At 35.4% G+C, this 24,098-nt stretch overlaps 1 protein-coding gene across 1 annotated transcript; it reads right to left on the reverse strand.

Moving 5' to 3' along the window:
- Positions 1–1,331: 1,331 nt before the first annotated feature.
- LOC122586022 (malonyl-coenzyme A:anthocyanin 3-O-glucoside-6''-O-malonyltransferase-like) lies at positions 1,332–2,684 on the reverse strand. The gene has a single exon (XM_043758137.1). It carries the CDS (start codon positions 2,682–2,684, stop codon positions 1,332–1,334), a length of 1,353 nt encoding a protein of 450 aa, XP_043614072.1.
- Positions 2,685–24,098: the final 21,414 nt, after the last annotated feature.

Consider the following 24,098-nt stretch of genomic DNA (forward strand, 5'->3'; position numbering starts at 1 on the left):
TACTAGTTGGAATCAAGATCTAACGGTATTATGTAAATTATGTAAATAATAAAAATAACAAAAAACTGCTTTCTATGTAAATAATAACAAAAAACTGGTTTCCTTATTTTTTAAACCTGTTCAACAATATATTTTTCAAAAACGGTTTGTATAGAGGGTTTCTATTTAAATTTTTGTAGTAGTGTGTTTATATAGAAATCTCAATTTAATAATCTATGTTAACTTGATTTTTTGTGGCCGGCATCCCATTCATCTGTCATAGGTGTTACACGTCAATTTATAGATTTGAACCATAGGCCTAGATAGAGACGAAGACTCTTATAAAACCTTTAAATCGTTACATCACTATATATATTGAAATATCATTGGATACATGCAATATACATAACATACAGATACATACGACAATAAGAGGTATATATCACCAATGGCATCCAAATTTTGTCTTGGTGGTTTCCTCGATGAATATATTAAGTTAACATCTTCTCATAATAGATCTGCTAGACATTGTCCATATCGTAGTGTCGCATAGTTATTGATGTACTAATTACTAGTAATTCTTAAGATTGAACGTGGCATAACATCATGGGACATTCCCAATGTTGCAGCTGATCACATACATCTATACTTTTATATAAAAATTATAACTCATATATTGAAAGTTTATATAAATGGGACATACGGATTGACCAAAATACCCTTAATGAATTAAATCACCATTAACTGTTAATATTAAATTACACAATTAGTCCATTATATTATAAAATATCTCTACCAACCCCTTTAAATAAAATACCAATAGATGCCGCCATCACCGTCATTGCCGACTCGCCGCCGCATTACGCGGGTACCATGCTCGTATTATAAAGATAAAACTATAGTAGATGTTGAGGAATAAACAATCGAGGGTTTTATTGTTGCCGTGATTGTTTATTCCTCCAACATCTAGTATACTTTAAAGTAAAAAGCATGAAGTGTTCAATTTTGGGGAAAAAATTATAGAGGACAAAAGCAAAAATAATATTTGGAGTATGAAAAATTACAATAAAAAAAAAAGGTATGTTTGGTTTTTAAGACGAGAGTTACGATTATAATATCTACACGAGGTAACAGATTCTTAATTAGTAAAACTTGATTGTCTGATTCTAAAAAGGTCTCTTATCATTTATTTTCATACCAATTGAGCTAAACTCAATCAACACTTAATTAGTCAGACAAAAATACCCAAACTTAATTTAGTACGAACGAAGGCATCACCATCACTACTTATTCAAGTACTAACTTAAACAAGTATTGACCATAAATTACGATAACAAAATGGATTGATGAGTCTAAAGGTATGTTTCTAATGCCTCGTCAAATATACGAACAAAAACTGCCATCTCATTAGTCGAAAGGCAAACACCAATCTCCAGATCTTCATTCGATTCTTTGCAGGAGTTCATAGATATCGACCCATTATAATCAATGGAAATTGTTTCGACCTTTTTGGGTTTCCCCCATCCGAAATCCATGTCATAAAACTTCAGCTTGGGAGTTCCAGCAACACCGATCATAGTTGTTGGCATTCCATTCTTAAATAGTTCTCCGTAGAATGTTATATCTTTGAGGATTCCATCATTATCTGTTAGGGTCTTATGTAGGTTTTCTCCAAGCACCTTTGCAGCAGTAATGAACCCTTCTTTTCCAGTTAAAAGAGTCGTCTTCTCTATTGTCATACATCCCCCAAGACAGTTACCAAAGTAGGCAACAGGGATTGGGGGATCCATTCGTGCCCTACAATCGATCACAAAACCAAATAGTTGTAGCTCATCGTTGCGTGTTTTGGCTATGCAACTCCATATATAAGCACATGCCACCGTAAAAGATGACACATAAGCTAATGTTGGTAGTTTCTCTGATACTCTCTTCTTCAACTGATTAAGAACATTTCTGGTCAAAATAAGAGTAGCCCGTTGTATATCAGTTGGGCCTGATAGGATTTGAGGTTGATAATCTTCTTTGAAAGTTTCGGCCTTGACAAACATTAGATAACTTTCATCTAGTTTTGGGTTTTTAACCACTCTGTCATATAATGGCAACTTGCCGGTACTTAGAAAAGAATCAGTGTTACCCGATCTAGCAATAGATGTCCACGCGTTCATGAAAGAAAACCGTGTGTTAGCATCACCTAGGCTATGGTGATTTGTCATTCCGATAGAGATGCCATGGTTTGGGAAAAATGTCACTTGTACAGAAAAGAGCGGGATCCTAGTATAATCGGATGTTTTAACAGCATCGCCTAGTGGACTTATAAGATGGTAAAACTTGTCACAGTCCCGGGGATGGTTTGCTGTTAGTTCTTTGAAAGCAAGGTTACATTTAGCGAATGTAACCGCAAGAGAATCACCTTGAACGTAACTAATTTCTGGTTTTTTAGAAGTCGGGTAAACGACCAAGTTACCTGCAAAGGGATAAAAATATTGAAGAGTGGCTGATAAGGAGTTTTTAAGATCGGGTACGATTGTTTCAAGGAAATGGGTTTCAGTAACAGAGTGTTCATAGAAAAAAAGATAGTGGACGGGGGGTTGACGTATCCACATGAAGTCGAAGAAACTAAGCGGTAGCAACGTGTCGTCAACGGTGGCTGGTGGTGGCCATACTTGGGACTGTTCAACAACAGATAGGATTGGAAGGGAACCCATCGATCGAATGATTCAGTATTTGAGGAGCTCTGAGTTTAAGAGGAGATGACCACAGTTTCTAACTTTGAGACCCTTTATATATCTAAAAGAAATTAGTGGGGGAATAGATATGTAGTACGAGTAGTAGTTAGACAAAGTGCGTGTTGTCTGCTTGCTATAAACAAAATTAAAATAGGACTTAAATGTAGATAATAAAAAACGCTCAAAAAAATATAGATAATTAATAAAGAAATGGGGGTACGTAGAATAATTAATGGAAAATATTATTCATCCTAATAAAATCATCATTTTATATTTTAATTTTGTCAAATGTCATGATCATAAAATTAAAAAAAATAATAATAAAAAAAAGAATTAAGTTGATTATTTAAGAAAATATATCCTTTCACATAATTAAATTCATATCTTAAATTTGTTTCATGTATCTTTATAATAACTTTTATTCCTCTACAATTAATAATTAAAACATATTAATGATCAAAATATTTAATTAAAATGTCATGGAGTGATTTGAATTTGTTGTAATTAATACATTTTACATTTATCTATACTGCTTTATAAAATTATTCACTCCTTACAAATAGAAAATGTTACTCAAATGTTACATACGAAATTACTAAGTTGTCCTTAATAAACACTCACTATGGAAAAAGTTTTTATAAATTACTAAATTTGCCTTTAATAAATTAATTTACACCCAAAATCCTTATTTTAATAATTAACATATTAAGCCATAATCTTTTTAAATATTCCACTATCACCTTAAATTAACCTACACCACTTGACACCGCCAATAATACCGTCACCAACGCCACCGCCGCCACATTATGCGGGTAACATGCTCGTACTAAGTTTATATGTATTAATTTTTTTAACTTAAAACAATTTAATGTACTCAAAGTTAAATATAATTTAATATGGTCAAAATATTGAAATTCTTAATTAAAAGTATACATCAAAAGGAAAGTGTACTCACAGTCAATACAAAGCGGATGTTAAGCATCTGGTGTAAATGATACCGAACTTTTGATCTTTGTTTTAGCTAAAACTTCTGGTCGTGATGAAGACATCACGCATATATATATCTCGTGGCAACTTTTGAAAGATAAAGAAAAGTTAGTTTACCTTGCCTCTTTCTTTATGGTTAGAAAATCTAAAAAATATATGACATTAACATAAGAAACTCCTTTGAATCTAGTAGACAAAGGAGAGTAACAACCTATCTCACTCCACCTAAAGATAAAAACTCATCCAATAGGGACGCCAAGAAAAAGCCAATCGACGACATCATCGAGTGTTTCCGGTTATTTCGGAGAACACATGGTCTTCAACTTTTTATTGAAGTATACATGACCAAGTCGTGAATTTCAACTTTTTACCATCTTAAGTTATGTAGGAATATCTGGAAAGGCTTCAAAAACTGGTTCACTGGCATCACTACCAGTGACCTCTTCTTCATTCTGGACAACAACAACTTCAGTGCCAAGTGTTGCTTGTGTTTGTTGTGCACTAGCATCAGTACCAGACACATTTGTTTCAATCACCTTCTTTCATACTTCAATTTTCCTTTGAAGATCACCGGATTTTTCTTTTGAATTTTTTCCCTTGGAAGCATCTCCAGATTGAAGATGATTCCACACCTGGTCCAGTTTATGTCTGTCAGCAAAATCAAAGGTTTTGCCAGAAACTAGAGACATAAGATTCACAGTTTTCCTCAATTACATCACTTACTTTTTTATATTTCTAAATCCTGAGGAAGCTGTCTTGGTAACTGGTTATTGATCATCTTGATCACCTCAGGCATCAACCCATCTCGAAGATTTCTGATGATAGATTTAGAAACTTCTTCTGTTATTTTCTTCAGCATATTCCCCCTAAATTTTCTAACAATTTCGTCACTGAGGGTGCTGACAATGGAATTCTGATCAAGTGCGACCTTCTTCTCCAGATCATTAATCTTACCAACCAAATTCTGGACCTCATCTGTCAGATTTGCCAAAGGTTTTACAACTTCAGCTTTCAGTGCAGCCTGAACAGATGTTAACAAATTCTCCTTCAATCCTTGGACTGCGACTTTGATGTTTTCAGAGTTTTTGTTTGTTGCTAGTACCAGTTCATCCAGCTTCTCAAAGACCATCTTCTCATTTCCAGCAAAAACATCCATTTCTGACTTCATATTATTAGAAATTAAGGACTTGAAGTCATAGACAACTTGAGAAGATGTCTAGAGGGATCTCTCCAGGTCTGCCACCTTATTAAAAAGGCCTTGGACCTCGGTGGAAGAAGAAGTAGAGAGACCACCTGAAGGATTTGTTATTCTGGTGATAGAAGACACTGGCAACACTCTTGTGATATTTTCAAGTGTTTGAGTCGTTGCCAAACCTTGTGGTTCAGAGGTTTGAAAGGATTGAGTTTCTGGTGCAAAAGGTGTTACTGAACGTGTTGTTGTTGTTTGTTCTGGTGGTGGTGTTGGTGTATTTCCTGGTGGGGGTGGTGGCATTCCTGTTAGAATTGACTGGGTGACCGAAGTAACAGCATGATCCACTTCCTCTTCACCCAGAAAGCTCATATTCAAATCAAAATCATTTCCTTTTGACAGAGGATAGTCTGCCATATCCCAATCTGGGCCGGTATGACCCGTCTGGTCCTCTACTTGGACATTCTCCACCAAACTATTCAAATCAATCTGAGCATCCTGCTCCAAATTCACTCTATCCCCAGCATTCACATCTTCCTCCTCCACAATCAAGGTGCCATCCTCATTCATTATATCGCCAGCCGAAGAAGTTGAGACTGGAATAACTAGAGGTGAGGCTCCAGTTATCCCAGCCTGTGCAAGAGATGTGTCAGAAATATGGCTTTGTTCAAGAGGGTGCACTGACACGGACTCTAGTGAGAGTTGGGCGATCTCTCTGTTTTCTTCACCACTTCCTCCTACCAGAATTGTGGGAGTGGTTGCTTGTAAGTTTCCCATATTGACATCTCCAGAATCTTGTTGGGAAGATTCTGGATGGCGAGTATCGGCACTATAAGATGTGACTAGAACTCCATCTCTCCTAAGACGTCGAGTTTTGTTTATTGGTCTGGTGGGGTTAGAAGGAGGAGTTTCAACAGTATCAACAATATTTTGCTGAGGGTTAGGGGCTACCTGGGAAATGGGTAGCACCCTTTCAGTAGTGAGAACTTCAGTGGGCCCCTCATTATTTTGAGGCCCGCCTGGAGCCTCTTCCAAGTCATCTGGTGATGATGCGTTGGTTTCAACTTGATTTCTAAATTGATAAATCATTACTGATGGAATGTCAACCTCAGAAGGAGATGAGGTTAACTGGTTAAGGTCCCTCAAATATTCATTTCAGCAGTGAGAACTTTAGTGGGTCTCTCATTATTTTGAGGCCCGCCTGCAGCCTCTTCCAAGTCATCTGGTGATGATGCGTTGGTTTCAACTTGATTTCTAAATTGATAAATCATTACTGATGGAATGTCAACCTCAGAAGGAGATGAGGTTAACTGGTTAAGGTCCCTCAAATATTCACACATAGAAAAATGGTCCGTATTTACCTCATAATCATTTCTCAGAGACTGCTTGAAAATAGTGGACAAAAATCGAATAAATGGGATGAAGGCTTTTCTGCTCTTTGCCTTCAGTCTATCAACCAGATCATTAAAAAAAATCTGTGCAAAGTCCACTCTATACCCATGCCACAAACAATAGGCAATCTGGCGTTGTGTTTGATTAATCTAGTCCAAGCCTCTATAACTGCCACCGAAACATGCCACCGGAGAGTAAAGAAATATCTCCAAGAATCGCTCAATCTGCTCATATATACAGTTCCTTTTCTGAGCAATTGGCCGTTTTCATCAACAATTTCTGTGTGGCCCATCAACCTGCAAACTTCCCTAATTTTGATGCCGGAAGGAATCTCAACACCCATCTCGTTCTCATCAAAATAGTCCATTATCAAGGCATCTCTGAGAGAATCAACGGTGATAGTGAAATGCTTGGTGCCCTGTTTCAATGTATAGTGGATGGATTAATCTTTTTCCACATATGCGTCAGTGTACCAAAACTCACATAAGTAGTCATGGTACATTTTGCCTGGATTCAAGGTTAGGGCACCGTAGAGAGGACTGCTCAGGAAGAAGGTATTTAACCTTCCAATAATGGATGTTGCCGAATGATTACTTGTGAGCTTGGCCATCCAGTTATTCATATTAATCCTGATGGCATCCGGTGTCAGATTGATATGTTTGCCTTTTTCACGGCGGCAATGGGAGCACAGTTGGTAGTCAAAAGATTTTTTGGTGAAGGTTTAGGAGCCATTATTTGTATGAGAATGATGAAACTGAAAGGATTTAGGGTTTATAAGGAAGATTAATATGAAAGAGAGTGATGATTGGAATTGAATGAAGAGAGAAATAAATGAAGGAATTTGAGAGGATTTTGGGAGTAAATGATTTTCGAAGTGAAAGTAAATGAAGATGAAAAGGAAATTATATAGAGGAGAGAGAAAATGGGAATTCAAACAGTTTATTTTGAGAAATTATCAAAAGTAATTTTGATCGGGTTTAAAATCCGCATTAAATTCAGCCCATCACACATAAATGTATGACGTTTGACAGCCCACAAAACTATCATTATTCACATTTTATGTTCCCAAAGTAACAAAACCCACTCAATATTTTGAAAACTGATGCCACGTAGGATAAAAGATAAATATCCATCGAAAAAGTTTGCATACATGGCATGCACTAAAATCAGGTAAACACATGTTATTTCTGATGACCATGACTCAATTTTAATGCATCTGGAGGATAACTGGTCACTCCAGTTAGTCCAGTGAAGTATGCATTAAATGGTACACTAGAGGGACACTCCAATAAAGTACCCTAGAGACCTCAAACACGCACATCAAAAATAAAAAGACAAGTGAGAGGGATACATTTACAAAGCAATTTTCATTACTTCAAAAACGCACTTCAACTATCTAAATACTAATGAGAGGGACATATTTACAAGGTTCTAGTGGAAATTTTCACAAAATTTCTCCAGGGGGAGAAATGTTGGAGGTTGAACTGGATAATCATTATAGGGATGATGAAGCTGATTACGATGCCAGATGCTTAAACGTATCAGTGGAAAGGGCTAAGGAGATACGAACTGAAGGGATTCTCAAAAGAACTGAACAAGTAAAGAAAGTAGTCAAACAGGTATTGAATCCACCCAAGTCCAAGGGAAGAAAACAAAAAACTTTGTCAAGAGATGCAAACCTGAGGACTTGGGTAGAACCATCTGAACCCACAACTAAAGACATTCGAGCTACTACTGACAAACTGAGCATGAGCAAGATCAAGCTGACCAACAAATCAGAGGCTTGCACATACTTATCTGATGTACAGCATCGAAGGCACAATAAAGGTAAGATCACTGATGTGAAGGTTTCGATCAAACCTGGTGCCAAACATTTTGTGGTTGAGATTCAATACTTTGGTGGACCCAAAAGAACAATTGAGAACCCTGATGTCTATCAGTATGGTCATTCAGAGCATGTGGAGATGCTAAGCTTGTTGGAGAAGAAGCAACACAAGAACAAAGTTTAAAAAGGCTGGGAGTATGTATTGCAAAACCTTATCAATTGCTGAACCGTATCAAGTTCAAGGAAAATGTTGAAGAAAGACTGAACCTTGATCTGGAGGATAAGCAGCCAATTTCATCTGTTGCCAAGAGAAGGAAAACCTGCGAAGGGCCATTTGTATAAGTTTTCCTTCTATCTATCTGCTTGTAATTTTGTTTTACTTTCTCGTAAGTTCATTGTAAAATTATGTATATACAAGTTGCCAGATTGTAATCCACAAGTTAGATAACTGATAAGATCTACAAACAATTAAAATTGAACCCAAGGCATTTGATGATTTATAAAAATGCCCTGGAAAAGTAATAGGTTTTATCTAACACAAGTATTTCAAACTCACACTTATATAGAAACAAGTTTGAAAATACTTGGCTATATTTCGGGACAATTAGGGGGAATTTGTTAGGTCCAGTTTTGCTGAAAACTGGATCTCTCCAGTTGCATCTGGAGAGCATGAAGAATTGTCTGAAATATTTGAAGTCCAGTTGCAATGTACAGTTTATACAAGTGACGATTTCCTCCAGTTAAGATCTGAAGAACAACAATCTGAAGACATTCCAGTTGAAGTCAAAGACAACAAGTGGAAGAAAGAGAAAGGCAATGGCAGCGAAGCCCAGTTGACTTTCTACCAGATCAATCAACTGGAGATCCTCCAGTATAAATGCCTTTACAAAACTTTACACTGATTACGAGGAGGACCTTTACACTACATCCTTTTACCCGGATAATAATCTTGTCAGTGGATAAATGTGCAAAGATGTAGAGTGGTTGAATAAAGTAACCTTTTGTCTTACTTTATTTAACACACACACAAAGAATTATTTACTAATACTTTTGTGTGCTGTCAACCATATTTGTACATCGAAGTTGAGATCCCAATGCTCAACCTTCGACTATAAATAGAGGTCCTTGCCCAAGCATTTTATCAACTTTGCAAACACATACATTCTGCAATATTGTTGGTGAACTTGTGCAATATTCTCTCAATCGCAAAAAGGAACATTTCACAACTCTAAGTGTTTCGATTGTTAAGAGAATTTCCAAGTATAGATCAATTGTATTTCATAGGTTGTTAGGATATTTACATTCATGTATTATCTTGGTTCCGCAACAACCTTGTATTTTGTTTAACAATCAATAAATAAAATACACTTGAAAAATTACATATTGTCTCACCAATTTACTTTACTTATACTTTACATTATTGCATTGTATTTACTTATTCGACTTGTCACCTTAATAAGTCTAACTCCAGTTAACCTGGTACACTGTTCACTCTAAACTAGTCACGTCCAGATTAAGTGAAAGTGTTGCAAAGTACACTCACTATTGACATAGAGGTGTCTTCAGCACTCATCTATTCGTAGTTGGGACTTACAAGTGGTATCAGAGCAGGCAGGTTGAATTGTATCAATTCTATAACCTAGGTTTGCTAAGATGTCTGCTGAAAGTGAGAATGGTTCTGGTCCCCAAAATGAAAATAATCAGAATATTAATTTTACTACTCCTTTAAATACCAACCCTCCTCCTCCTCCTACACCTGGAGCAAGCCACGTCCATGTACATTACTCTAACAATCCTGTTCCCAAATTCGATGGGAGCAGTGAGACTTTTGGTACATAGAAGGCCATAATGCTTTTGCAATTTGGTGGGATTGAGGGGTATATGTTGAAAATCCTCAAGGATGGACCATATATACCCATGTCCAGTGGTCTTAGTCCTCTTCTAGACCCAACTGGGAGAAGGGGCACCAGGGAAAAGTTAGAAGAACATTGGTCTGACGAGGATCGCGGAATGGTTGACCTTGATACTAGACTGAAAAACATCATCCTTGCTGCTGTCCCCGAGGAACTAATTCCAACACTTATGTTGTTTCCCAGTGCCAAATCCTTGTGGGATAAATTAGTTCTCCAGTTTGAAGGAGGAAATGACACCATTGCCACCAGAAAGGTTGCATTAAACAAGAAGTATGAATCCTTCTTTGCCCTTCCAAATGAAAGTTTAACTGGTACTTACACTAGATTTACTAGCCTAATTAATCAACTTAGAGGCTTGGGAGTGGAGAAGGATAAGGATATTCTTCTTGAGAAATTTTGTGATATCTTACCATCCAAATGGGCACACATGGTTCTTGTCTTAAGACAAGGTAAGACCTTGCACAGCCATACTCTTGCTTCCCTCTATGGAGCCTTCAGATTCACTGAAGATAATAATGCTGCAAGTTTATTGGCTGGACAAGATGCTTTAAACCATGCTCAGAGTTCCAAGGTCGCCAGCTTAACTGGGCAACCTTGTGCTGCCTTAATATCTGCTGAGAATGTCCAGTCACATTCTATGAAGGAGATGTTAAACAACTTACTGAACTCTGGCCTTACCACTGATCTCAGTGATGGTTGTGAGGAAACTAACGATGATGATCTGGTCACCATGATTGCTAAAACCTTTAACAGGTTTAAGCATAAATCTAATCGATTTAATGGGTCCAATAATGGTTCCAGTTCCAACTCTCTGGATAAGGCCAATCTTACCTGCTATAAGTGTGGTAAGAAAGGTCATTTTATGAAGGAATGCAGATCTAGTCAGATGAACAACCAAACTGGTTCCTCTATCCCAAACTTTGTTAAGTCTGATGATTATAAGGCCAAATACTTAGCTTAAGGCCCAAATTGCCCTCATGTCTCTTGAACAAGAAAAAGAGAAGGAAAAGAACAAGTGCATGATGGCTCAAACTGAAGGGAAATGGGAACTCTCTGATGACTCATCTGATGATGATGAAGAGATTAGAGATGTGTTTTTTTATGGCATTAGAAAATCAACAACCAGTGGTGAAAGATGATGTTGTTTCTGGAATATGGGTAGACATCATTTTAAAGAAGGTAAGAGATTATGATGCTGAGTTGGATACAGAACTGAAACTGGACATTGCTGAATCATTAAATGATGATTTATTATTTGTTGAAACAATAAGAACTAATTGTGAGAGATATCTTGAAACTGTTTTAACTGAGCTAAATAACATGAAAAATCAATTTAATGATTTACAAAGTGTCCAGTTGGCTCTCAAGGAATCAGATTTGAAAATTGAGGCATTGGAAAGAGATAACCAAAAATTAAAATATGATCTTGAAAAAGAACACATGGTTATCAAATCTTGGGTACAAGTATCTGGTAAAAATTATGATGCATATTTCTAAAACCATTGATGCTCAAGAAACTGCCTGGAAATCTGGTGATCTCCAGATGGCAGCTGTTTTACCTTTGATTCACCAGATGCCTGAATCAGTTAGAGTTGAGACTCCATATGACTCTTCTAACACTGCCAAATCTGAATCCATTGAGACCACCCCTGTTGAGGTCAAAACTGGAGCCAAAAAGGCTAAAGCTCTAGTTAAAAAGGAAGCTGGTGATGTTCCTTTGCCTCAAAAGTCCAAAGAGCCTAAGACTCCCAAGACCAAAAATTCCGTTGAACCCAAGTCCAAGGTTCAGCAGCCTGATGAAAATAACTGTTTGTTGAAACTGGAGAGTCAACTCCAAAGTTTATCAAGGCAAGTACAAAGTTGTACTGCCAGAATCAAAAATTTGGAAGGAGTTTCGACTTCTTCAGTTGCAAAACAAGTTGTTAAAACCCCTCCTTCAAAACAAAAACAAAAACAATCAGCTCAAAAAGGAGCAAAATCTGAAAAGAAAAAGGAGGTTGTTGTTCCCATCAAACCAATTGTTTTTACTCCTGAAGCTGGAAATAATCCTCTAGTTTCAGCCTCCAGTTCCAACCCGAGTCAATCTGCTGAGACTTCTCAAGAGAAGTCTGGTGGACCCATCAAGAAAAGATGAGTTCACAAAAATAACTAATTATTTACTTGGGCGTGCAGGGCGATCGAAAAAAGAATATCGCAGCGGGTAGTGGAAGTTTCAGTTACAATCGATTTTTTGCTATTGGTTTGTTTTGTCTACCGGAGTTATCAAATGCCATGGAACCAACCATCCTAGAAAAGGTACAAAATGTTTGGTTTCTTTTTCAAGTACAGTTCAAGGTAACAAGTTAAACTTTTGTTTCAGTCAGGTTTGGTTTTTGTACAGGTTGAACGGGCTATGTTGGATTGGATTGACATACAAATACTTGTTTAAACTAGTCAAACTTTTAGTATAACTAATACAAGATTATGTCCATTGTATGCATGAAAAAGAGGATCTGGGAAACTTTCTACCCATTTAGGAACTTCCCTTTTCCATATTTTCTATTGAATTTTTATATTTACTTTATCAACTTGTTATATCCTAAGAGTAAATACTGAAACATAAGTTTTTTTACCAAAGGTGAAATGTATAAATTAGAATATTTATGTACGCAATATACATACCAGAAATGGACATTCTCCATTTTTGCAAAAAAAAAAAACAATAGACACAATACCTAAAACCATTCTCCACTAGATACAAACCAAAACCTAAATTAGACAATATACTAAACAACCATCAGATCAAACATTCATAATTCCATCTCTTCTCACCTAACACCTACACTAGAATAGGCCCACGAAGGCTTATCTTTCACGCACTCTCGACTCCTATTCGCATGTGTAGGCTAGTCCATACATAGATACAACCTCAAAACCACCAAAACTACCTTCCAATCCTTATAGCTATTCAGTCATTTTAACTTACATTCTCAACTAAATTTCGTTGAATACCTCATTTTTTATATTCTACTGTAACATTGCAGTCTTATAAACCTTCAATCCCGTCAGCCTTAATTTGATTGTATCACTTATAATTTCAATAAGCAAATTCTCACTTCTTTCCTCACTGCTAAAAGTTCTTTTGTTTCTTTCGTGACATACTTGATAATTTGTAGCACCCAGTATTAATCTTCCCATAACACTTCAAATATCATTATTGGTACACCTGGATGACATAAATCTTATAATATCGTCTCAGTCATCAGAAATGCCAAAGAAAGAGTCTTTCCTCTTCATCTCATCCCAAACTTTCTTGGTGTAGTCACAATGAAAGAACAAATGCCCAATTGAGTCTGAACACTTTTTACACAATGAACACTTCATATTTGGAACATTGTTCCACTTAGTTATTCTATCTTGAATCTGTAACTTACCTAAAACTGCCATCTACATTACAGACATGTGTTTAGGAATTCCTTGTGTGAACCAAACAACTTTATGCCAGGGTACCTTAGTTTCACAGCCCCTTGTAGATATATATATATATATATATACTAAAACCTATAAAAATGTAAAAGTACTTTATGCGTGGAATGTACAAGCTTTTAAAGAACATAATAATTTTAATAAAATTTCGTTTTAATCCCTAAAAATTTCAAATTTTTAACTTTTACCCCATATCAAAATTTTTGTTTTCATTTTCGTGACACTAAAATTTTAGGTTCTTATGTTTTCATCAAAAAACTTTCACACAGTTACACCTTTACCGTTAAACATTTGGTCTTTGATATTTGTTCATTTGTCTTTTTATACATATAGCGTTGCATTATACAATAACTTTTATCATCGTTACGTCTTACGTTCAAGTTACATTTAATACATTAATATAATTATTCTTTATGTTTTTACACATCTTAATAATCTTTTACATTATTTTTTGTTGTATCGCTACATGTTTAGTTATTTTTTTTAATGAAAGTTTTCATCTTTTAACTTGTATCACACATTAAAATTTCGATTTTCATTTTTATTCACACTAAACTTTTGGGTTCTCAGGTTTTCATCAAACAATTTGCACACAATTATGGTTTTACTTTTAAAAATTCGATTTTTGATCATTTTCTTCCGTTTTTATACATATATATATATATAACGTTTTAAATATATAATAATCTTCATCATGCTTACGTCTTACATTTATGAAATATTCAAAACATTAATATAGTTATTGCCTGTTTTTTTGTACGATTTATTATTCCTTTACAATATTTTTAATGTTATTGCTAGATTATTTTTTAAAATTTGGGTTCGAATATTTGACATAAATTTGCCAAAATGTTATTGTATAAAAAACATACTCTACGGCAACGCGCGGAGTCATAACTAGTTTTATTTTTATATTGGTTTATGCAGTTTTTTTACTTTTTTTTTTCACTTACCCTTAGAATCTTCGTTTATGGAAATTGGAAATAATGCTAGAACTATGCATGGTCTGGGAAGTTGGAAAACAGGTTCAGATTAAAACAATTGATCTTTACTATTGGGTGACATGAAACCCTTTACACTACGTTCTTGAGTTATATTTTAAAATTGAGTTATATTTTAAAAGAAAAGAATTAAAATGATAAGATGAGAATATAAGAGATATAATCCTTCCAAATCATCATAAAAAAAGGAGAAAGATTTTTAAAACAAAAACAACTAAATAAGCTTTTCAAATCGTATCACTTCATTTTATTTCCATCATTAAAAAAAATCAAGAACTCAACTTATACAAAAATCATTTGGAATCTTTTCTTTTCTCTCCTACGAAAAACTTAAGAAGACAATGTTAGGGTGGTTGTTGATCGGTTTTAATTTTACCCAACTTATAGGTTTTACTTCTTAGATATCTGTGTCTGACAATATGCCAATATAACCCTTTACTATTTGTGTTGTGATTAACATGTCTGTTGTGAAGTAAAGAATCCTGTATCATAAACCACATGAGTGATACAAAGAAAGTGGAAGATTGGGCTTGTACTGAGAGTTCTGATACACTGGTTGATTTTTCATCTAGAGAAGGAGAAATAGAAGGGATATTGCAGAATGAGCAACGGGTAGTGGAAGTTTCAGTTACAATCGATTTTTTGCTGTTGGTTTGTTTTGTCTACCGGAGTTATCAAATGCAATGGAACCAACCATCCTAGAAAAGGTACAAAATGTTTGGTTTCTTTTTCAAGTACAAGTCAAGGTAACAAGTTAATTTTTTGTTTCAGTCAGGGTTGTTTTTGCACGGGTTGAACGGGCTATGTTGGATTGGATTGACACACAAATACTTGTTTGCTCTAGTCAAACTTTTAGTATAACTAATACAAGATTATTGATACGTCCCACGGTGTATCAATATACCAAAGTATATTGTACACATGATAGTTGTAGATCCGGTGAATATAACTTTTCTTGAACTTTAAAAACTTTTAAATAAAGGTTTTAAATAACTCTGATTCAAATATAAAGAAAGTAAAGAACAAGAATTAATAAAACTGTAAAGCAGAAATAAAACATTCTTTAACATAGATTGTGGTTTTCAAATGTAATCCTTTATTAAGAAATAATCTTTACAAAGAATTACAGGGTTGTTGCGGAATAAAGATAGCCTACAGATATCTAAACAACCGTATGAAATGACAAACAACAATCAATAAGTTCTAGCTCAAGAGAATCAACCCAAGCTGATCTCGTACACACAAAGCGGTGCGTAAGATCAGAGAAACTTGTGTGAAGAACAATTCTCACGAATGCATACAGGGAGTGTAGCTTTTATAGGCGAAAACTCATTCTTATCTTGGTATCCAATTCAGCCACGCATTCTTCTATTGTTGGACGACCAAGGAATAATCAATCATGCCTTCATCGTACTTGTGGTCCCCCACGTACAGCTGCACATTCTTCATCGTCCAATAACAGTATGGACACGCATATGTATATCTAACCACCAACCTAGATCCTGGGATTCTTCCTAGTCACGTCATTTATCCTTATCTTCAATTCAGGTTGTTATCTTCACTTGATTGTCAGACACAGATTGGACTGTTTGTCAAAGCACCAATCTACCTAAGTGTCTCCAAACTGACTACTAATCCCAAGCTGCCTTCCACTGCCAGCTTGGTCTTCTATCTTCAATCCTCCTATTCGACTTGGATTGAATGCTATAAACTTGTTGATGCAGCTTGAATAACACTATCTTCCATAATATTACATTACAAAGTATGAAGCATGATCTGGGTTAGTTATAGATCGCAAGTTGTGTCAGCTTTGTCTGACCCGGATTAGATTACAAGAACCAAAAGATTTATAAGTGTTTATAGGTCAGATTTGTCATCATTAAATTTATATTTATCAATGGGACTCAATAATCTCCCCCTATTTGATGATGACAAAACCCAACTACACTTCTAATTATCAGATTACAAAGAATCAAAGTAAAATAAGACTAACAGTTTGTGACCCTTTGAATCTTTTGGGTTCTTTTCAATCTGATTTGAAGTTTATAAAATATTACGATTTCTACACTGAATTCACAGATTCAATGATGGATTGGATGTGTGTGTGTGTTCTTGGTGTGGGAGTATGTGTAAAGGTTACAGGAAAAATGAAAGGAATGTTTTTGATCTTGTTAATGATTTCTAAGGTGTGAGGGTATTTATAATCTATCCCTATACATATGCTAATTATCACAACTAGTCCCTCAACCTTAGTAATCATTAAACTATGACTTAACAATAATTAAGTCCACTAATCTAAATTACAATTTATCACTATTTTTAGATTTCTAACATTCTCCCCCTTAGTGATATATTGTAATGAATGAAGTACGTGTTATCTTGTCTTGTAGGAATGAATTTGATGAGCCCGGTGGTGAAGACAATTGGTATGTTGAAACAATTCTTGGTCTTGGACTTCTTGAAGTTAAATCATAAGGCGATTCTCAATGTTCTTTTTGAACAGAGAATAAAGAGTGTGTGTGTGTGTCTTGAATCTTTGAAGATTGTTGAATCATGAATCAGAGTTGTCTTTTGAAATGCGGAAGGTATGAACATGGTATTGATTCTCCAATCTTTGATTCTTGAGCGAAATTCAACTTTCTTGAAATGAAGTATCATGAACTTGTACTCTCCACTTGATGTATGCATTGGAGCTTCTTGGAAGAGGAAAACAAAGTCGAACAAGTCTTTATGCTTTCTTGGAAAAAATATTATTGTATGACTTGAAGATCTTGAATGAAGTATGTTGATGAAGACTCTTTTGAAGCTTTACTTCTTTGACTTGAATTTTCTAACCAATCTTTCAACTTTTTGTAGCTTTGATCTTTGTCACATCGACTTGAACACTTTGGAGAGTAAACATTTGAATGAAATTTGGATAAGTCTCTTATGAAGTAATCATGCTCCCCCTCAATTCATGAGTATAAACATTTTGGAGAATCTTTGAACATATGTTCCATCTTGAGAGAATATCCTTTCATCTTCGGTCTCATTCTTATCTTTGTAATCAAATCAGTTCTTATTTTTCAAGTCAAGATCTCAATCAACTAAGATTTAGTAAAATTTTGAGTTCAATTGACTATCATGAGTAACTTTTTCTAGAAGGCTCCGCTTTGGACATGTGACCAGTCAAAACAACCAAGCACGAACTTTTCTCCCCCAATCAATCATAATATTTTCTCCCCCTCATAATGACAAAGTTGGAAACCAATGTCATTATGCAAACGTTATAGTATAGTGTTGGTGTTTTTTGTGTTTGTGACATGAGAAATGAGAAATGAAACCGGATAAGAATGATCCGTTATCATGTTCAAAAATCAAAAGGATTAATGAAATGACCGATAAAAATGTATAACATTTGTCGGATTTCCTATGTATCATTGAGACATGTACAAAGCAATACTCTAACATAGTTTGGTCTGCGGCTTTTCAACCACGAGATTGTTTCAAAGAATACAAATCATGGTTAGTACAGCCTAAGCGTTCGATAACCACAATCTATTATCCTTAAAGACTTTTAGGAAATATCCGAGGTCACTGTTAGACTTCTCGTTAACTCAACAACCACATAAATGTAATTATGAGACCTACGTTCAACGTTGGAAAAGATGTTAGCATTGGTAGGATTTCCATTTGATCATCGTAGAATATCAATTAAGATATCACTACAAATGTTCCGGCTATATCACAAAGATAAGCAATAATATCACAAAGATATGTCTCGAATGTGTCCTAAAGAAATGAATAATGAACTAATTAATGATCAATCAAGATAGCTCTAGACACAATGTGATCAAATGAAGTCGGGGACTGGAGTAGAGTGTCGCCTTTGTTCAATATCAACATCTTCCAAATGAAGAGTCAATAGAAATGTGAAAATCTCCGTGAGAAATAAAACAAGTATTTGTTAAGAAACACTTGAGTGGTTAGGTAAAGATGTGCATCGCTTCACTGGGTCCGTGAAGACTTATTCAATATCAACAAATGACATCCGATAGAAATATGTTTTACCCGGCGATTTGAGAATTTAGGGAAGGGTATCATTTCTTTTAACCCTTTTCTCACAACATATCACCTTAACCTTTCACTTTTCGACTTTACTCCCTCCATCCTATTTGCACGAAACCATCATCACTCACAATACCCTTACAATCTAATGAAGGAAGTGAATACTCCGGGGTTAGAACTCATCGGCGATGATAAAGTTCATGGAGTGAACGAATCGCTCATGTGCAAACTAATCACCGAACTTCAATTGATTGAAAATCATCAAATGTTTGTATGAAAAAGGTTTAAAACACATTTGAAGTTTTGAAAGTTTTGAAATCACAAACTCTCCCTTAATCTATGCAAGAATAGATCAAAATGTTTTCCATAGAAAGGTAGAGCAAAAATTGGTTTTTGTGAAATCAAAAAGAGTAAAATCTTTGTTGTGATATTTGACAGAAAAATTTGAGAGTCTAAAGTGAACTAGATTTTTCAAATTAAGAATTACAAAGTTTTGCTTCAACAACAATATTAATAATAAGAATGCTAGGGAGTACACAAAGGCGTTCGATCCGTCGCATCTTACATCAACATGTTGGAGGCAATAAAACATTTAAGCAAACTTTATTTGAAAACAATGAACTGCCATTACATATACATATTGATATAAGACCACTTGGAAGTACACAAAGGCGTTCGATTCCTTGTTTTCTTATATCAATCTATATGTGTAACAACATAATCTTAAAATGTATCAATATTTCAAAAAAAAATAAAGCATTTAAGAACGGGGTATAAACAGAGTATGTATAAGCCATAAAGAAATAAATAAAACAATTAAGAACGGGTTACATACAGAGTATATGTAAGCCACTGTGAAATAAATAAATCAATGAAGCCCGGGTTACATACATAGTATATGTAAGCCACTTTGAAAGAAATAAAGAAAATCTTTTTGTTATTTTCAAATTTTATATTTTTGTATTTGATTTTGTCTTTTCAAATTTTGTATTTTGTTTTTCTAGAATGTATCAAGAACAAAATAATTTAAGGTTCAAGATTTAACATGCCAAGCTTGGAGATAAGAAAGTTAAACCTCTTTTCATCCAATGGTTTTGTGAACAAATCTGCAAGTTGATAGTCAGTTCCCACAAAGTAGAGCTCGATGTCACCTTTCTCAATATGATCTTTGAGAAAATGATATCTAACATCAATATGCTTTGATCGAGAGTGGTTTACTGAGTTGACTGCGATAGCAATGGCACTCTGAGAATCACAATAGATAGGGATATGATCATATTTCAGACCATAATCAGTTAGTTGTGTCTTCATCCATAAAACTTGAGCACAACAACTAGCCACAACCACATATTCAGCTTCAGCCGTTGATAGTGACACACAATTCTATTTCTTGGAAGACCAACTCACAATTTTATCACCTAAAAATTGTAAAGTACCGGAAGTGCTCTTGCGATCAAGCTTACAACCTGCATGATTTGCATCTGAATAACCAGTTAGATTGAATCCAGTATTCCTAGGATACCAGAGACCTAAATTGGGTGTACCCTTCAGATAACGAAAGATTCGTTTCATAGCTTGATAATGTAAATCAGTTGGAGCAGCTTGATACCTAGCACATATACATGTTGCAAACATTATATCTAGGCGAGATGCTGTTAGATACAACAACGAACCAATCATACTTCGATATCTCTTTTGGTCAAATGTTTTCGCATTTTTATCAGCACTTATGTTTGTTCGAGCAGCCATTGGGGTGGAAATTGAAGAACATGAAGTCATATCAAACTTTTTCAACATGTCATGTATGTATTTACCTTGTGATATAAACATACCATTTGGTAATTGTTTGATTTGAAGACCCAAAAAGTAGTTCATTTCCCCAATCATGCTCATTTCAAAATGATTAACCATAAGAGATGAAAAGTTTCGACAAAACGTTTGACTGGTTGACCCAAAGATAATGTCATCAACATATATATGGACAAGAAGAACATGTTTACCTTGTTTGTGAATGAACAACGTAGGGTCAATTGTGCCTTTGGTAAAGTCAACTCTTAGCAAGAAAGTAGTTAAGGAATCATACCATGCGCTGGGTGCTTGCTTAAGACCGTAGAGAGCCTTGTCTGACCTGTAGGCATGGTTTGGCCTTTTAGGATCAACAAAAACTTCTGGTTGTTCAACGTAAACTTCTTCTTTGAGATCACCATTCAAGAAGGCAGTCTTCACATCCATTTGAAACACAGTAAAGTTTTGGAATGCAGCATAAGCTAAGAAAATTCGAATGGCCTCCATTCTTGCAACTGGAGCAAAAGTTTCGTCGAAGTCAACACCAGGTTGTTGGCAATAACCCTTTGCAACAAGTCGAGCTTTATTCCTTACTACCACTCCATTCTCATCCTTTTTGTTTTTGAAAATCCACTTTGTGCCGATTGGTTCATCTTTTCTTGGATTTGGAACTAATCTCCATACTTTCAGTCTTTCAAACTGTGCGAGTTCTTCTTGCATTGCCTTAACCCACTCTGGATCACGAAGAGCTTCAGAGACAGTTTTGGGTTCGATGTTGCTAAGAGAAAGTGCAACAAGACACTCGTTTACTGAAGTACGAGTAGTTACTACCGCTTGTGGATCTCCAATTATTTGATCAGTAGGATGATCTTTCAGCATACGTGACCATTTGCGATCATGAGGAAGAGGATCTTGTTGTTGAATATCAACATCATCATCATTAAAACCTAAGTTTTGTTGAGAAATGGAATCATAGCTTGGTAGATTTGCTTCCTCATAGGATGGATGATCAAAGTCAAGTGGCACATACACATTTGGAGTGTTCAATGGATTTGTTGTCTGAGTAAAGCGGGTAGGTTGTTCTTGAACATTCACTTGAGAAGAATTATCAGGAGAGGATGGTGAAAAAGAATCATCAAAAGAGGATGAAGAACTACTACTAGAAGATGAAGCACCTTGCTCTGAAGAACTTGATGAAGATTCATGATTGTTGTCAGGAACTGGTTCATTGATTTGAATTGGGTCATTGTCTGGAATTGGTTCAACGATGACTTGAGGTTCTTTATCATGAATTGGTTTAGAATTGTAGAATTCTTCAAAAAGAATATCTAATTCATCACTTGTTGGAGTTGGAAACTTCTTGAATTTAGATGCTAAAGTAGAAGCCCTTGTAGAAGTATTTGAAGCACTTGGATCATCACTTGTTGGAAGCAAACTTTCTTGCTCAAAGATCATGCCCGACATCTCATCAAACCAAACATTCATTGTTTCTTGAATTGTGTTTGTTCGGCGATTGTAGATTCAGTAGGCAATTGATGTCTTGGAATAACCAACAAAGTAACCTTCATTACTTTTCTTCTCGAATTTTCCAAGGTTCTCCCGATCATTCAAAGTGTAACAAACACACCCAAATATGTAAAAATAGTTGATGTTGGGTTTTCGTTTGTTAAGAACCTCATAAGGAGTCTTCTCGAAACGCTGATTGACGATGGACCGATTCTGAGTGTGACAAGCAGTGTCAACAGCTTCAGCCCACATATTGGATGGCAACTTGGAATAAGCAAGCATTGGCCTTGCTGCTTCCACTAGCGTTTGATTTCTCCTTTCAACGACACCGTTTTGTTGTGGGGTACGAACCGCTGAAAATTGGTGAGTAATGCCTTTGGATTTACAAAACTCATCATAGACGGAATTCTTGAACTTAGTTCTGTTATCCGAACGGATATAACGAACTGGAAGTTGAAGATTTACTTGAGTAGAAGTGATGAAATCAACAAAATTTGAGTTGTTTCATCTTTTGATGCAAGGAATTTGACCCAAGTATATCTTGAAAAATCATCAACAATAACCAAGATGTATTTCTTCCCATTTCGGCTTTGTACTTTCATTGGTCCACAAAGATCAATGTGAAGCAAATGAAGAGGTGCTAATGAGTTTGGAGATTTCTTCGGTTTCTGAGAAGCTCACTTAATCTTCCCAACAGCACAAGAATGACAAACATGCTCACTTTCATACTTATAGTCAGGCAAGCCTTCAACAAGATGCTTGTTGACCAAAGTATTGATTGTTTGGAAATTCAGAGGAGAAAGTCTTCTATGCCATAACCAAGAATTCTTTGATGTAGCCTTTGAAATGAGAAAAATATTATCGGTTGGTTGGTTATCATCGAGATTGACGGTAAAAAGATTATCATCACGGTCACCACAAAGAATGTGAATTCCATCTAGAGTTAGGACTTTGCAAAGAGATTGTCGAAAAAGAACTTGAAGATTGTTGTCACAGAATTGTCCAACACTGAACAAGTTATGACTTAACCCTTCAACATAGTGAACTTTCTTGATGACAATTCCATTGCGTTCAATGTCTCCATAACCTACGATAGGAGCAAAATTGTTGTTTCCAAATCGAACCGTTCCCATGAAACATTCGATAAAGTTCTTGAGCAATGCTTTATTTACAGTCATGTGCTTTGAACACCCAGAATCGAGTATCTAAACACAGATGGTTATTTCTTGCAATCAAAGAAATTTAACCGGCTTTAGGTACCCACTTGAAGACGGGTCCTTTGTGGTTAGTTAACATAGGCAAGGTATATAACTTAGGAACTGCATTCAAACATGCTTTAGTATCAACATAAGCATTAACAAGCACATCATCAATAAGCACATTTGGATAAAAGGTACGAACATTCATACATGAATTAAAAGTAACATGTCTACAAGCATTCAGATCAACCACACGAGAACAAGAATTGAAATTGTTTACAAACACACGAGGCCTTGCCTTGACAACATTAACATTGTCTAACAAAGATGAATTGTTTGAATTAATAAGAACACTCTTTTTCCTATTACCAGCCTTTCTCCTTCGCCTTTTCTTCTTTTTCTCAACATTAGTGAACTTAGGTACTAATGACTTAGCTAGCCATTTAGTATCACTATTTATGCTTTTTCCACCTATTGAATTGACACTAAGAAGATTAGAATGAGGGGTTTTAAACACTTTCATCTTTTTAGAATCTTTTGGAGGTGAGGAAACTTCTTGTTTCTTTGGTTTGTCATGTGAAAACCATCCATATCTATCCCTATATCTAGTTGCACCATTAGATGTATCCCTAGTTAGCAAAACTGAGCTAGATTTAGACACCTTAGGTAGAGAACTAGATCGAGAGTTAGACAAAGAAACATTAGGATAGTCTTTTGGAAGTTTCACTTTGGTGTACTTTAATCTGAGAGTGGTCTCAGCTTGTTCCTTTTTGATATGTTTAATCGGGGTAGGACACTTTGGTTCTAACTTAATGATCTTTGGTTCAGTCTTGACGAGTTTGGAATTAACTCGTTTCTTTGAATAAGATGAAGTTGGAGCTTTGGACAATGGATTTTGAGATTCCTCAGTTGTTTCAACTTTGATTTTGGTAGATTCAATCTTTTTCTCAGTTTCTGAGTCAAAAGCATATTCTCCCTCCATGAATTTATCAAAATCATCTTTTGTGAAGAATTTCACTGAAGGTTGAATAGTTTTAAATTCTTTTGAAAGTTTTGAAAAATCAGGAATCTTTGTGTCCAACTT

The sequence above is a fragment of the Erigeron canadensis genome, chromosome 1 (assembly GCF_010389155.1).
Source record: "Erigeron canadensis isolate Cc75 chromosome 1, C_canadensis_v1, whole genome shotgun sequence".
NCBI lineage: Eukaryota > Viridiplantae > Streptophyta > Magnoliopsida > Asterales > Asteraceae > Erigeron > Erigeron canadensis.

What these genes read in the sequence shown, in the direction of transcription:
- LOC122586022 (XM_043758137.1), bottom strand. Translation starts at nt 2,684, where the DNA reads ATGGGTTCCCTTCCAATCCTATCTGTTGTTGAACAGTCCCAAGTATGG.